Source organism: Oncorhynchus mykiss, chromosome 10, assembly GCF_013265735.2.
Source record: "Oncorhynchus mykiss isolate Arlee chromosome 10, USDA_OmykA_1.1, whole genome shotgun sequence".
Classification (NCBI taxonomy): domain Eukaryota; kingdom Metazoa; phylum Chordata; class Actinopteri; order Salmoniformes; family Salmonidae; genus Oncorhynchus; species Oncorhynchus mykiss.
In genome coordinates this window covers 57028388-57045752 of record NC_048574.1, presented here as the reverse complement: position 1 = coordinate 57045752, position 17365 = coordinate 57028388, and the positions used below count along the sequence as shown (strand labels likewise).

Below are 17365 nucleotides of genomic sequence, written 5' to 3'. Positions count from 1 at the left end.
GAGTCGGGCCGCAGAGTGAAGGAAAAGCAGCATATGTGTGAACTCCTTCAAGACTGTTGGAAAAGCATTCCAGGTGAAGCTGGTTGAGAGAATGCCAAGAGTTTGCAAAGCTGTCATCAAGGCAAAGGGTGGCTACTTTGAAGAATCTCAAATATAAAATATATGTTGCTTTGTTTAACACTTTTTTGGTTACAACATGATTCCATCCATATGTGTTATTTCATCGTTTTGATGTCTTCACTATTATTCTACACTGTAGAAAATAGTGTAAATAAAGAAAAACCATTGAATGGGTAAGTGTTCTAAAATCTTTGACCGGTAGTGTATACTTTGAGACTTTTTATGCAGGTGTCCAAACTCTGACACCTGGTCCTGTGAACTGACATCTAATGAAATGATCATGCCGATTAGAAGCCAGGCTGTGCCATTATGTATTTTTCATCATCATCATCAACATGGGGATTTGGGTTATTTTTAGTCTGCCATTTTGGCTCTGTCGTTCCCCCTGGTGCTTTCAGGAGAACATCTGTTCAGTGCGACTGCTGAATGTGAAGAGTGTGTGTCTGAACAGAGAGCTGCTCACTGAACTGAAGCAGGTGAGGCCCTCCTCGTTGTGGTGTTTGTGTCTGTTATCGAGTGTTAGTAGAGAGTGGAGTGCTTAATGTACATGTTATGAATTCTGTAAGTTTATTATTTTGTCATATCTGTTTTATATGGACTCCTCTCTCTCTCTCACACACACACACGTGTGCAGTGTAGAGATTTGAGCCACCCAAACATCTGCAGCGTCATTGGTGCTTGTCTGGAACCTCCACAGTTCTTTCTGCTGACTGAGTACTGTCCTAAAGGGAGCCTGCAGGTAACACACACACAACACACACACACACACACACACACACACACACACACACACACACACACACACAGACACACACACACACACACACACACCACTGCTTTAAATGCACATAACCCTCCCTTCACTGCTTCTTCAATACATCACGAGCATAAAGTCCAATTGCACCTCCCAAACTCCAGGACATTTTGAAGAATGGTTCCATTAAGCTTCACTGGAGCTTCAAGTTCTCCCTGATGCTGGACATTGTCAAGGTACATTTTCTCAAAACTCTCGATTTTTCATGCCGTATGAGTTACATAATGTCTATGGCTGTCTCTATGGGCGTGATACAAGGCAAACAAAACTGAAGTGGAAGTTGATATCAGTGTAATTCCAGTCTGTGGGGGAATTGGTCCTATCAAACTGAAATGTGTGTCTGCTTCAGGGGATGGACTACCTGCACCGCAGCCCCCTGCGCTCCCATGGTCACCTGTCGTCATCTAACTGTGTGGTGGATAGTCGCTTCGTCCTAAAGGTGACCGACCATGGCCTCAGTCTCCTCAGAAGACCCCCCGGCCAGGACGAGGAGGGCTGGTCTAAAAAACACTGGACATGTGAGTGTAGGGGTGCAACATTCCGGGTAACATTCCCCAAATTCTCAGGTTTCCCAGAAATCCCAGTTTCTCTGAATCAGGAGGGAATAAGCAGCATATCCAGAATCTTCCAACCAGGATTTCTGGAAAACCTTGGAATTTTGTAAAGTTACAATAAGGCGAAAGGGGAGAGAAAGACGAAATGAGAAGAGGGAGAAAGAAAGACAGAGAGAAAGAGATTACAGATACACAGTTGTAAACAGTATAACTAACAACAGGAGCTTCTCATACATTAAGCCCCTCTCTCTTCCCAGCCTTGCTGTGGAGGGCCCCGGAACTGCTGAGGGACAGCATGCCCTCCTCTGGCACCCAGAAGGGGGATGTCTACAGTTTTGGCATTATTGTTCAGGAGGTGGTGTACCGCAGGGGCCCTTTCCATATCCCCAACAACAACCTCGAGGCAAGAGGTATGTAAGAGAGAGACCCCCATACCTCGCTGCTCTGGGGTGTGTTCTCTCCTCCTCACTGTCTTATTCAACAGTCTCTCTCCCCCCCAGACATAGTGGAGAGGGTCAAGGCCGGGGTGTGTGTGGGGGGCGGAGGTAGCCCCCTCAGGCCCCACACGGACAGGGCAGAGTGTCCAGAGGGTGTGGAGGCTCTGATGGGGGCGTGCTGGAGTGAGAGGCCCAGTGACCGACCAGACTTCTCCTCCCTCAGAGTGACCGTAAAGAGACTCTGCCCCAGCTGGTGAGACACCGCAGTGCACAATCACATATACACTGAGTGTACAGAACATAACGAACATCTTCCTAATATTGAGTTGCACCCCCCTTTGCCCTCAGAAAAGCCTCAATTTGTTGAGGCATGGACTCTACAAAGTGTGGAAAGTGTTCCACAGGGATGCAGGCCAATGTTGACTCCAATGCTTCAAATCAAATCAAATCAAATGTCATTTGTCACATGCGCCCGAATACAACAGGTGTAGACCTTACAGTGAAATGCTTACTTACCAGCCCTTAACCAACAATGCAGTTTTAAGAAAATACCTAAAAAATTAAAAGTAGAAAAAGTATGAAATACAAAAAAAATGATTAACCTTTCTAGCGCAGCGGAACCCCTCGACAACATTCCGCTGAAAACGCAGCGTGCAAAATTCAAAAATATTTTTTAGAAGTATGTAACTTTCACACATTAACAAGTCCAATATAGCAAATGAAAGATAAACATCTTGGTAATCTACCCATCATGTCCGATTTCAGAAATGCTTTACAGCTAAAGCACAACATATGATTATGTTAGTTCAGAGCCAAGTCGAAAAAACACAGCCATTTTCCAGCCAAAGATAGGAGTCACAAAAAGCAGAAATATAGATAAAATGAATCACTAACCTTTGATGATCTTCATCAGATGACACTCATAGGACATCATGTTACACAATACATGTATGTTTTGTTCGATAATGTGCATATTTATATCCAAAAATCTCAGTTTACATTGGCGCGTTACGTGCAGTAATGTTTTGATTCCAAAACATCCAGTGATTTTGCAGAAATATTCATAATAAACATTGATAAAAGACACAAGTGGTATTCACAGAATTAAAGAGAGACTTCTCCTTAATGCAACCGCTGTGTCAGATTTCAAAAACACTTTACGGAAAAAGCATTATCTGAGAACGGTGCTCAGAACCCAAAACAGCCAGAGGAATATCCCACATTTTGGAATCAACAAAGTTAGAAACACCATAAATATTCACTTACCTTTGATTATCTTCATCAGAAGGCACTCCCAGGAATCCCAGTTTGACAATAAATGACTGATTTGTTTCATAAAGTTCCATCATTTATGTCCAAATAGCCACTTGCTGTTAGCGTGTTCAGCCCAGTAATCCATCTTCATGAGGCGCGAGTATTTCGTCCAGACAAAAACTCGAAAGGTTCCGTTGCAGTCCTTTAGAAACATGCCAAACGATGTATGGAATCAATCTTTAGGATGTTTTTAACATAAAACATCAATAATGTTCCAACCAGAGAATTCCTTTGTCTTCAGAAAAGCACTGGAACGAGAGGTAACTCTGTCGGAAGCTGGGTAGCCATTTGATCAGCTGTTCAGGAGTCTTATGGCTTGGGGGTAGAAGCTGTTTTGAAGCCTCTTGGACCTAGACTTGATGCTCCGGTACCGCTTGCCGTGCAGGTAGCAGAGAGAACAGTCTATGACTAGGATGGCTGGAGTCTTTGACGATTTTTAGGGTCTTCCTCTGACACCGCCTGGTATAGAGGTCCTGGATGGCAGGAAGCTTGGCCCCGGTCATGTACTGGGCCGTACTTACTACCCTCTGTAGTGCCTTGCGGTTGGAGGCCGAGCAATTGCCATACCAGGCAGTGATGCTCTCGATGGTGTAGCTGTAAAATCTTTTGAGGATCTGAGGACCCATGCCAAACTTTTCAGTCTCCTGAGGGGAATAGGTTTTGTCGTGCCCTCTTGTCTTGGTGTGCTTGGACCATGTTAGTCCCACAGTTGTGCTAAGTTGGCTGGATGTCCATTGGGTGGTGGGCCATTCTTGATACACACAGGAAACTGTTGAGCGTGAAAAACCCAGCAGTGTTGCAGTTCTTGACACACTCAAACCGGTGTGCCTGGCACCTACTGTACAACCAACCGTACACCGCTCAAAGGCACTTAAAGCTGCAATATGTCACTTTTTGGGCTACCTGACCAAATTCACATAGAAGTGTTTGTTATAGATCTGTCATTCTCATTTAAAGCAAGTCTAAGAAGCGGTAGATCTATTCTATGTGCACTATGTCTATGCTTCCCGTTCTTATGTTTAGTTTTTGCGTCTTTTACTTTCGGTTATATATATCAGCTTTAAACAGCTGAAAATAAAATAATTTTGATTATAGGAAAGATACAGTATTTCACAGCAATTTGGATGGTACAATGATTCTCTACACTATATATACTTGCTTGTTTTGTCACATAAATTTAAATTAGGCAAACTACTTGAATTTTAGCAACCAGGAAAAGGCAGAACTACTTCTGCATAGTGCATCTTTAAAACTTTTGTCTTGCCCATTCACCCTCTTAATGGCACACACACACAATCCATGTATCAATAGTCTCAAGGCTTAAAAATCCTTCTTTAACCTGTCTCCTCCCTTTCATCTGCACTGCTTGAAGTGAATTTAAGTGGATTCACCTGGTGAGTCTATGTCATGGAATGAGCAGGTGTTCCTAATGTTTTGTACACTGTGTATATCACAGATGTCAGAACAAGAACACAGTGATACAGTATTGTAACAAGATGTTTGAAGATCTTGTCGGTTCAACCCCATCACTCCGACCGTAAGATAGGATGTTTTTTTATTTATTGTTGCAGTTCAGTGTGTGTTTAGTACCCTGTGCTCTAAATGTTGTAGTGTCAAGGGCAATAAAGGCCCTGTTGGGACTAAAGATCTCTGAGAGGGCCGTTGGCCACGTTACACACAGACTGGGTTCAAATAATATTTGTTTTCTTTCAGACACTTTATCCGTGCATGCCTGGCACAATAGAACCAATAACATTGTCCCAAAATGTTCAACCATGCCCAACTGGCACTGCAGGCAGGCTGAAGCAAACGTTCAACGTATTTGAATAGCAAACCAATACTACTTGAACCCAGGTGATGTACTAGGAAAGAACAATAGAGAGTTGCAGAGTGGCGGAGGCTCCATTATACAGGTTAGGGATAAAACAGGGCAGACTCCTGGGAAAGAGAGAGGGAGAGAAAGAGAGGGAGAGAAAGAGAGGGAGAGAAAGAGAGAGAGAGAGAGAGAGAGAGGGACATGCAGTGCAGCACACACACAACACACACACACACACACACAACACACACACAACGTCTCTAGGGACAGGCACTGTCAACATGCATGACATTAATCCTGCTCAGAGATAGAGAGGGAGGGAGAGAAAAGGAAAGGAGGAGAAGGTAGCATGGGGAGCAACAGATAAGGAGAGGAGAGGTACAGAGGAAATACACACGCATATCCATGTGACAACCAACCAATCTTCCTTTGAGCATCCAACTAATACCCTTTCCTGTAGTGTGTGTGTGTGTGTGTGTGCCTGTGCCTATGAGCGCACCTTCATCTGTGCATGTGTGCATGTGCCATTGTCTGTGTTTTGTTTGTGTGTGTGTTTCTGAGTTCATACTGTATGTGTGTATGTTTTTGTGTGTGCATGCATGTACAGTGCATTATCCTCTCTAGGGTATGTGGGACGCTAGCGTCCCATCTGGCAAACATCCAGTGAGGTTGCAGAGAACCAAATTCAATTACAGAAATGCTCATTATAAAAATTCTGAAAACAAAACGTATTTTACATAGGTTTAAAGATTAACTTCTTGTTAAACCAACCACAGTGTCATATTTATAAAATGCTTTTCGGCGAAAGCATACCTAGCCCAGAACATACCTAGCCCAGAACATAGCCCAGTTGACAAATTATTACAAACAGTAACCAGCCAAGCAGACGCGTTACAAAACTCAGAAATAGAGATCAAATGAATCCCTTACCTTTGATGATCTTCATATGGTGGCAATCTGAAGACATTCATTTACTCAATAAATGTTCCTTTTGTTCGATGAAGTCTCTTTATATCCAAAAACCTCCGTTTTGTTAGCGTGTTTTCTTCAGTAATCCACAGGCTCAAACTCAGTCAAAACAATCAGAAAAAAAATCCAAATTGTATCTGTAAAGTTCATAGAAACATATCATGATTATATTCAATCCTCAGGTTGCTTTTTTTAGCCTAAATTATCTATAATATTTCAACCGGACAATAACGTCTTCAATATAAAAGGTAAACAAGAAATGCACATGCGCCTGAAAAAACTCTGCGTCACGTTAGGGTCCACTCGTTCAGACTGGTCTTACTCCCTCATTTATAAGACATCTAGTGGAAGGCATAGGAACTGCAAATGGAGTCCTAAGTCAATGGATACTGTAATGGCATTGAATAGAAAACTACAAAAACAAAAACAAAACTACTTCCTGAATGGATTTTTCTCAGGTTTTCATCTGCTAAATCAGTTGTTATACTCACAGACACTATTTTAGCAGTTTTGGAAACTTTAGAGTGTTTTCTATCCAAATCTACCAGTTATATGAATATAATATCTTCTGGGCCCGAGTAGCAGGCCGTTTAATTTGGGCATGGTTTTCATCCAAAATTCCGAATGCTGCCCCCTACCCTAGAGAGGTTAAGAAAGTATTCAGACCCGTTCCCTTTTCCTACATTTTGTTACGTTACAGCCTTATTCTAAAATGTATAAAATAAATAAAAAATCTCATCAATCTACAAACAATAACCCATAATGACAAAGTGAACACAGATTTTTAGATTTTTGTTGCAAATGTATTAAACATGGAAATAAGGTGTCTGTTTTTTATATGAAATAAGTTTTATCCACCAAGACTCTTCCTAGAGCTGGTCACCCGGCCAAACTGAGCAATCGGTGGAAACAAGACTCTATTGTCTGATGAAACCAAGATTGAACTCTTTGGCCTGAATGCCAAGCGACACGTTTGGAGGAAACCTTGCACCATCCCTAAGGTGAAGCGTGGTGACAGAATCATGCTGTGGGGATGGTTTTCAAAGGCAGGGACTGGGAGACTAGTCAGGACCGGGGGAAAGATTAACGGAGCAAAGTACAGAGAGATCCTTGATGAAAACCTGCTCCAGAGCACTCAGGACCTCAGACTGGGGTGAAAGTTCACCTTCCAACAGGACAATGGCCCTATGTACACAGCCAAGACAACACAGGAGTGGCTTCATGATGAGTCGCTGAATGTCCCTGAGTTGCCTAGCCAGAACCCGGACTTGAAACCGACCTAACATCTTTGGAGAGACCTGAAAATAGCTGTTCAGCGACGTTCCCCATCCAACCTATTCTTTATAAACTAGCAAAAATTACTACAAACCTGTTTTTGCTTTGTCATTATGAGATATTGTGTGTAGATTGATTGGGGGGGGGGGAGAGAATAGGTCTGTAATCTAACAAAATGTGGAAAAAGTCAAGGGGTCTGAATACTTTCCGAATGCACTGTATACGTTTGTGCTGCACAAGTGTGTGTTATTTGCTCATGTAATTGTGTGTCACCCACCAGCGTGGGCGAGAACATTCTGGATGACCTGCTGTCCCGCATGGAGCAGTATGCCACCAACCTGGAGGAGGTGGTCAGCGAGCGCACCGCCCAGCTCCTGGAGGAGAAGAGGAGGGCCGAGGGCCTCCTCACCCAGATGTTGCCACGGTAACACACTCCCACACACACTTGTCTCCTTTCGGTTTCGATGCAGATGAGGAAAGAAGGTTTGTTGATTGTAAATGAGCAACCTTTAAAAAAAATCTTCTGTCTTTATTTCTCTCTTTGTGTCTGTCTTTCTTTTTTGCTGGTATCATGTCTGCCTCTCCTTTGGCTAGCAGCCTGTCTTGTGGACACCTGGGTAGGGATGGATGACAACATGATCTTGTGTATATGAAACACCAGAGTATCATTGTCCACTTTTAGAAGCAGTGCGAAGTTCATGCGATCCCTCCATGTTTGTGTGTGTGTATGTGTGCGAGTGCTTCTGTCTGTCTGTGTGTGTCTGTTTAGATTTGGTTTCTGTATTTATAGATCGGTGGCTGTCCAGCTGATTGCTGGGAAGACGGTGCGGGCGGAAACCTACGACTCTGTCACCATCTATTTCAGTGACATCGAAGGATTCACCGCCATGTCGGCCAGCCTCACGCCAATGCAGGTAGTCAGATGACCTTGAACTTCCTGTCCCCGCACACTGAAAGGGGAACTAGATTTCGAGGGTGCATGTGTCTAAAATGGGGTTATAGGGCTCTGGTCAATGTACTGCACTTTATAGGGCAGTGGTATTCAAACTATACGAACAGCGGAGACCTGGGGACTCAGATCTCATTACACAACCTTAAAATCGATACATTTAGATTTTCTCAAACATTGTTGTATATTGCCCCATACAATAACATGTACTCTTGTTTTTTTTTCTCCCTAAATTATATATTTTTTATTTGGCGACCGCACTGCAGTTCCCCCGCGACCCCATGAGGGGACCCCGACTTTGAATATATAGGGAATAAGGTGCCATTTGGGACACAGACTTTAATTATTTCATATAGAAAGATGAGAAGAGCTACAGTGCCTTCAGAAAGTATTCACACCCCTTGACTTTTTCCACATTTTGTTGTGTTACAACCTGAATTTAAAATGGATTTAATTGAGATTTTGTGTCACTAATCTACACACAGTACCCCATCGTTACTAAGTAGAATTATGTTTTTAGAAATGTTTACAAATAAATTAAAAATTAAAAGCTGAAATGTCTTAAGTGTCAGTAGGTGTTCAACCCAAAGTCCAAGTACTCAAAAGTGGAGCTGCAGTTTTTGTGGTAGGCGTGTGTCTTTCCCATTGGAGAGAGGTCTGGGAGGGAGCACCTGTACTGAAACGGACATCAGAACACAACTTAAGACGTTATACATTAAATGCATTAAATAATACATTAATAACACATGCATAATGCATTTATAGCACATCGTAAGCCATTCATAACATTAAAATGCATTCGTAACACATTTATAAGACATCAGAAGACATTCGTAACACATCGAAGACATTGCAGAAACGCTGTTCTCTTTTATTTGAACAGCAGCTGAAACAGGACACATCCTTCCTCTGCATGAAAGATTAGTACCCTTTTCACACTATTGACCGACCCGAATGGTACTGTGCTGGCTGGGACATTTTCTTTTCACAATGTCCTTTCCCACACAGTTCCGAATCCAGTATCTATGCTTTGCTCTTCTCAGTAGTGTCTGCATAGGTGCACATACTGTGCATCTCAAACATCCCATCTATTGCCATACTTTTGACCAGAACCCTATGGACACTCCTCAGAAGTAGTACACCTTATAGAGAATCCGGTGCCATTTGGAACGCAGGAATTGGCTGTAGTTAAACGATACTGTAGCATACTATGGTAAAAGGGATACAGACAGACAGTGTATTGATATTTCCCCTGGGGGCTGGTGCTATTACTGGGTCAGTCACTTGTAACCTAAGGTGTCAGACTCAAACAAAGAGTGGAACTGACGCATAGACGCCTGCTATTTCTGGAAGTAACACACACAGCTGCATCTCAGCGGAAAATGTTTGTCACCTCCATGTATATTTCTGTGTGTATGTGCATTAGCGGTGCTTAGGTAAAATCTATAGGGATGCCAAGCCAGTAAAAAAAGCCATATTACAACCTATGTTGTGGTGTTTGTGCCGTTTGCCCTATAACCCATTAGTTCATATGCCACCGTGATATACAATAAGGCCGTGACAACAAAAAGAGAACAGTCACACAGTGGAGGAACAAATCCAACTGCAGATACGTCACAAAACTGGAGAGCAACATCTGTCTGGTGAAGTCCACCAAGCAAATATTGCATGTAACGAACAGTTACATGACCTGTAACATGGTCAAGGAAGTTCATGTTTTCGACAGTTTACTTCAAAGTATTCAGACCCCGTGACTTTTTCCACATTTTGTTATGTTACAGACATATTCTAAAATGGATAAAAAATAATATATACACTGCTCAAAAAAATAAAGGGAACACTTAAACAACACAATGTAACTCCAAGTCAATCACACTTCTGTGAAATCAAACTGTCCACTTAGGAAGCAGCACTGATTGACAATAAATTTCACATGCTGTTGTGCAAATGGAATAGACAACAGGTGGAAATTATAGGCAATTAGCAAGACACCCCCAATAAAGGAGTGGTTCTGCAGGTGGTGACTACAGACCACTTCTCAGTTCCTATGCTTCCTGGCTGATGTTTTGGTCACTTTTGAATGCTGGCGGTGCTTTCACTCTAGTGGTAGCATGAGACGGAGTCTACAACCCACACAAGTGGCTCAGGTAGTGCAGCTCATCCAGGATGGCACATCAATGCGAGCTGTGGCAAGAAGGTTTACTGTGTCTGTCAGCGTAGTATCCAGAGCATGGAGGCGCTACCAGGAGACAGGCCAGTACATCAGGAGACGTGAAGAAGGCCGTAGGAGGGCAACAACCCAGCAGCAGGACCACTACCTCCGCCTTTGTGCAAGGAGGAGCAGGAGGAGCACTGCCAGAGCCCTGCAAAATGACCTCCAGCAGGCGACAAATGTGCATGTGTCTGCTCAAACGGTCAGAAACAGACTTCATGAGGGTGGTATGAGGGCCCGACGACCACAGGTGGGGGTTGTGCTTACAGCCCAACACCGTGCAGGACGTTTGGCATTTGCCAGAGAACACCAAGATTGGCAAATTCGCCACTGGCGCCCTGTGCTCTTCACAGATGAAAGCAGGTTCACACTGAGCACATGTGACAGACGTGACAGAGTCTGGAGATGCCGTGGAGAACGTTCTGCTGCCTGCAACATCCTCCAGCATGACCGGTTTGGTGGTGGGTCAGTCATGGTGTGGGGTGGCATTTCTTTGGGGGGCCGCACAGCCCTCCATGTGCTCGCCAGAGGTAGCCCGACTGCCATTAGGTACCGAGATGAGATTCTCAGACCCCTTGTGAGACCATATGCTGGTGCGGTTGGCCCTGGGTTCCTCCTAATGCAAGACAATGCTAGACCTCATGTGGCTGGAGTGTGTCAGCAGTTCCTGCAAGAGGAAGGCATTGATGCTATGGATTGGCCCGCCCGTTCCCCAGACCTTAATCCAATTGAGCACATCTGGGCCATCATGTCTCGCTCTATCCACCAACGCCACTTTGCACCACAGACTGTCCAGGAGTTGGTGGATGCTTTAGTCCAGGTTTGGGAGGAGATCCCTCAGGAGACCATCCGCTACCTCATCAGGAGCATGCCCAGGCGTTGTAGGGAGGTCATACAGGCACGTGGACTACTGAGCCTCATTTTGACTTCTTTTAAGGACATTACATCCAAGTTGGATCAGCCTGTAGTGTGGTTTTCCACTTTAATTTTGAGTGTGACTCCAAATCCAGACCTCCATGGGCTGATACATTTGATTTCCATTGATAATTTTTGTGTTATTTTGTTGTCAGCACATTCAACTATGTAAAGAAAAAAGTATTTAATAAGAATATTTCATTCATTCAGATCTAGGATGTGTTATTTTAGTGTTCCCTTTATTTTTTTGAGCAGTGTATATGTGAGCAATCTACACACCACACCCCATAATGACAAATCAAAAACGTTTAAAAAAAAACATTTTTGCAAATTTATGATTTTGAAAAAACAAAAATACATTATTTACATAAATATTAAGACCCTTTGCTTTGCGGCTCGAGATTGAGCTCAGGTGCAACCTGTTTCCATCGATCATCCTTGAGATGTTCCTACAAGTTGATTGGAGTCCACTTGTGTTAAATTCAATTGATTAGACATGATTTGGAAAGGAGCACAACTGTCTACAAAAGGTACCACAGTTGACAGTGCATATCACAGCAAAAACCAAGCCATGAAGTCGAAGGAATTGTCCATAGAGCTCAGAGACAGGAGTGGCGAGACAGGAGCTTTCCTATGAACAATCAGGGAAGAGGGCTTTGGTCATGGAGGTGACCAAGTACCCAATGGTCACTCTGACAGCGCCAGAGTTCCTCTGTGGAGATTGGAAAACCTTCCAGAAGGAAGGCACCTAAAAACATGATTCTCTGGTCTGATGAAACCAAGATTGAACTCTTTGGCCTGAATGCCAAGCATCACGTCTGGAGGAAACCTGGCACCATTACTACAGTGAAGCATGGTGGTGGCAGCATCATGCTATGTGGATATTTTGCAGCGGCAGGAACTGGGAGACTAGTCAGAGAGATCATTGATAAAAACCTGCTCCAGAGTTCTCAGGACCTCAGACTGGGTCGAAGGTTCACCTTCCAACAGGAAAATGACCCTAAGCACACAGCCAAGACAACGCAGGAGTGGCTTCGGGACAAGACTCTGAATGTCCTTGAGTGGCCCAGCCAGAGCCCAGACTTGAACCTGATCGACATCTCTGGAGAGACCTGGAAATAGCTATGCAGCAACTCTCCCAATCCAACCTGACAGAGCTTGAGAGGATCCACAGAGAAGAATGGGAGAAACGCCATAAATACAGATGTTCCAAGCTTGTAGCATCATACCCAAGAAGACTCGAGGCTGTAGTCGCTGCCAAAGGTGCTTCAAAGTACTGAGGAAAGAGTTGAATGATAAATTAGCAAACATTTCTAAAAACCTGTGTTTGCTTTGCCATAATGGGGTGTTCTGTGTAGATTGATGAGGGAAAAACTATTCAATCTATTTTAGAATAAGGCTGTAACGTAACAAAATGTAGAAAAGTCTAGGGGTCTGAATACTTTCTGAAAAGCACTGTATAACTACTGGAGTTACTGTAAGTCATCACAAAGACAACAGGAGCACTGCATCTGCTATTCCAGCACTATTTACACTTAAACATTTAAACATCATCAAATCAACAAGGCTGTATATGCCAAGTAAAACCATTTTTTTAAACTCACCTACTTGTAGACTAGTTGAACGCCAATGCCATCCTCCTTTCTTTAGTTTTGGCAAAACGGTCTATGGTTCTGTCATACAGTATGATTTTACTTTTAGTTTTCATAGGCTACCTAGCTAAAATGCCTGCTAGCCAAATTACTCGCGTGGGCAACAATCAACCAGCTAAGTTAACTAGCTAGTTAACATTAGCCTACTAGGCAGTCTGCTTGAACTAATAACACACAAACAATGATGCTTTTTTTGACTTTATTGAACACACCGTGTAAACATTCACAGTGCAGTGTGGAAAAAATATGTGAACCCTTGGATTTAATAACTGGTTAACCTCAACCAAACATTTTCTATAGTTGCGGATCAGACCTGCACAACGGTCAGGAGGAATTTTGGACCATTCCTCTTTACAAAACTGTTTCAGTTCAGCAATATTCTTGGGATGTCTGGTGTGAACCGCTCTCTTGAGGTCATGCCACAGCATCTCAATTGGGTTGAGGTCATGACTCTGACTGGGCAACTCCAGAAGGCGTATTTTCTTCTGTTGAAGCCATTCTGTTGTTGATTTACTTATGTGTTTTGGGACGTTGTCCTGTTGCATCACACAACTTCTGTTGAGCTTCAATTGGCGGACAGATAGCCTAACATCCTCCTGCAAAATGTCTTGATAAACTTGGGAATTCATTTTTCCGTCGATGATAGCAAGCTGTCCAGGCCCTGAGGCAGCAAAGCAGCCCCAAACCATGATGCTCCCTCCACCATACTTTACAGTTGGGATGATGTTTTGATGTTGGTGTGCTGTGCCTTTTTTTCTTCATAGAGTGTTGTGTGTTCCTTCTAAACAACTCAACTGTAGTTGTATCTGTCCACAGAATATTTAGCCAGTAGCGCTGTGGAACATCCAGGTGCACTTTTGCAAACTTCAGACGTGCAGCAATATTTTTAATGGACAGCAGTGGCTTCTTCCGTCGTGTCCTCCCATGAACACCATTCTTTTTTTGTGTTTTACGTATCGTGGACTCATCAACAGAGATGTTAGCATGTTCCAGAGATTTCTGTAAGTCTTTAGCTGACACTCTGGGATTCTTCTTAACCTCATTGAGCATTCTGCTCTGTGCTCTTGCAGTCATCTTTGCAGGATGGCCACTCCTAGGGAGAGTAGCAACAGTGCTGAACTTTCTCCATTTATAGACAATTCGTCTTACCGTGGACTGATGAACATCAAGGCTTTTAACGATACTTTTGTAACCCTTTCCAGCTTTATGCAAGTCAACAATTCTTAATCTTAGGTCTTCTAAGATCTCTTTTGTTCGAGGCATGGTTCACATCAGGCAATGATTCTTGTGAATAGCAAACTCAAATTTTGTGAGTTTTTTTATAGAGCAAGGCAGCTCTAACCAACATCTCCAATCTCGTCTCATTGATTGGTCTCCAGGTTAGCTGACTCCTGACTCCAATTAGCTTTTGGAGAAGTCCTTAACCTAGGTTTTCATATACTTTTTCCTACCTACACTGTGAATGTTTAAATTATCTATTCAATATAGGGAAGAAAAATACAATAATTTGTGTGTTATTAGTTTAAGCACACTATGTTTGTCTTTTGTGACTTAGATGAAGATCAGATCAAATTTGATGACCAATATATGCAGAAATACAGGTAATTCCTAAGGGTTCACCTACTTTTTCTTGCCACTGTACATATGCAACTTCAAAAACTTAAATCAGGCCAGTGGCACAATATATGAATATATGGTTAGATCAGAATCTCTATCATAATCATTGGCCTGGACAGAGAATGAAGTCAAAACCACAAGGCCAAATCCACATCTCCATCCATGGCTTAGGAATAGGCCGATTTAGCAAGCTAGCTAATGCAGGACATCAACACAAGCAGACCAGAAACAGACACGTTTTTTTGACCATTATGATGTTTTGCTTAGGATGTGATTTGATTGGTGTGAAGCCAAATCCAAACTGACCTCTCTTGGGGGCGATTTGCTGCGCCAGGACAACCCACAGTTGAGCTCAGCTCAATGCTGATTGGCTAATTATTTTATATATTTTCTTCTCAAGGGAGGCCAAATGAAAATGATGAACACACAGAGAGATGAAAGAGAAATTATTATTAATACATTTTTATTGATCAAATATTTGAGGAAGCTTGGCTTCCCTTGGCAACCATGAATACACACCGCTGTGTGTGTGTGTGTGTGTGTGTGTGTGTGTGTGTGTGTGTGTGTGTGTGTGTGTGTGTGTGTGTGTGTGTGCATATATAGGATCTTCATTTGATCACCATGTTGAAGAAGAACTACCCTAACTTGTAGTGTATTTGAGGTTTAAAAAGGCTACTGAAGTTTGTAATCAACCCCCACAAAAATGTCTATTAATTATAATCCGCATAATAATTCACATTTCTGGTTGCTGCGGGATTATTTTCCTGCTGTAGTGAACTGGCTCAAATTAAGATCTTACATCTGTGTTCATGCATGTGAGATGAGACCAAAAAATGCCTCAATGCTGAAAGTTTCTTTCCCTTTAGGTGGTGAATGTGCTGAATGACCTGTACACGTACTTTGACAATATCATCGACCACCACGATGTTTACAAGGTAGACCAACAATCCACAGATGTAGGATCTTAATTTGATCACTATTTTGTTGCTGAGAATGTTCCAGCAAAGCAGGAAATGCAAACTTGTTTGTATTTCCACTTAGAAATTTCAGACTTGATTTCCCCTAATGAAAAATGTATCAACCCCTACAAAAATGTCCATTAATTATAATCCGCATATTAATTCACATTTGCTGAAATTAAGATCCTACATCTATATTGCTTGTTATATGGTTTCCATGTGTTTGATGCCATTCCATAGCTCCGTTCTGGCCATTATTGGGAGCCGTTCTCCCCTCAGCAGCCTCCTGTGCTGTATAGATTGTAAATGTACTGTTCAATGTGTGTAATGTTGTATGCATGTAATATGTCTGTTTTTACCTTTTTACCCTGTAGGCCAGAGCGCTGAAGTCTAATTGTCATTTTGTGACAATACAATTATCTTTTCTCCTTGATCTGAGTGGGATCGACATGGACTACTGTCCCATCAAAATGGATGACCTTTACCATCCTCTTTTTCAGGTGGAGACCATTGGCGACGCGTACATGGTGGTATCTGGCCTGCCCATTAGAAACGGGGACGACCATGCGAAGGAGATCGCCCGCATGTCTCTGGCAGTGGTGCGGGGTATGAGACAGTACAACAGTCCACACGTGCCCCAGCAGCAGCTCAAAGTCCGCATTGGACTCCACTCAGGTACAAAGCCCATCCTAAACTAAGATAAACTGTAGTCTTAAGGATAGGAAACACCCTAACGAACGTCGGCCATCCGCAGTAGATCATCTGCTGGGTTTTTGATGAAGTGTGGCGATTTCATCATGTAGAATCGTTGGGAAATGAACAGGAAATGTTGTTTTGTGGTCAGAGGCGATAGGACAGCCAACCGCTTCGAACTGTTCGCCAGCACACCCTGTTTTTGGCCTTTAAAATCTGTCTCACAGGTCCATGTGTGGCTGGTGTAGTGGGACTGAAGATGCCCCGGTTCTGTTTGTTCGGAGACACAGTTAACACTGCCTCGCGGATGGAGTCGCACGGCTCACGTAAGCTCACATCACGACTTTCTATACTATCAAAAAATGTCTCCCTTCATTCAAAATGTCTACGAGGAAAATATGCAAATCACATACAAAATAAAGGCTTTTAGGAGTTAAAGCTAGAGTGCCTTCACTGCCTCGAATGAAATATATATATTTTATTGCCAAAAAAGGAATATCATTTTTATTTTATTGCCTTTCATCCAAAGTGCACCCTTCCTAATACTCTGATAATGAACCCTGTATGCTACAGTAAGAAGCACTCCTACTACCACCAACCATTCTCTTCAGTATTCATTATGTCTCTGCTGTTCTCAAAGGTTCTTGAAACCACTGCATTCCGAATTGGTGCTTTTGCCAAAATCAAAACCTAACATTCCGTGTAGAGGGTCGGCACTCCAAAAAGAGAGTGGTTATTTGATGATATTTATTAATTTCAAAGGCGACAAGAGTAAAACAAACATTTTGACTGTAAGGTCATCGTCAGTGTTTGTGAAAGTGTTTATTGTCCTCTTCAGCATTGAAGATCCATGTGAGCAGCTCCACTAAAGCTCTCCTGGACACATTTAGGACGTTCCGCTGTGAGCTGAGAGGAGACATCCACATGAAGGTACAGGAGCTCTTTACACACATAAATATCGTAGAGGGACACACTTACACACCCACAACATCCTGCACTTAGGCCTACCTCTAAACCACCATCTCTGACATCAGCTAAATGAAATCATGGTTTCAAAAAGAATGGGTTG

General features: G+C 42.9%; 1 protein-coding gene across 2 annotated transcripts in view; it reads left to right on the top strand.

Moving 5' to 3' along the window:
- The window catches only part of si:dkey-37g12.1 (atrial natriuretic peptide receptor 1), a 33477-nt gene that overhangs the window by 15353 nt on the left and 759 nt on the right, over nt 1-17365 (top strand). The window contains exons 15-26 of one of the 2 annotated variants that reach the window (XM_021619121.2): nt 519-596; nt 755-859; nt 1039-1110; nt 1284-1452; nt 1746-1898; nt 1989-2178; nt 7580-7723; nt 8090-8213; nt 15511-15579; nt 16104-16278; nt 16524-16622; nt 17135-17226. In XM_021619121.2, the coding sequence (XP_021474796.1) occupies nt 519-596; nt 755-859; nt 1039-1110; nt 1284-1452; nt 1746-1898; nt 1989-2178; nt 7580-7723; nt 8090-8213; nt 15511-15579; nt 16104-16278; nt 16524-16622; nt 17135-17226 (1470 nt within the window). The remainder of the gene's footprint in view (nt 1-518; nt 597-754; nt 860-1038; nt 1111-1283; nt 1453-1745; nt 1899-1988; nt 2179-7579; nt 7724-8089; nt 8214-15510; nt 15580-16103; nt 16279-16523; nt 16623-17134; nt 17227-17365) is intronic. The other variant, XM_021619122.2, reaches the window with a different exon arrangement.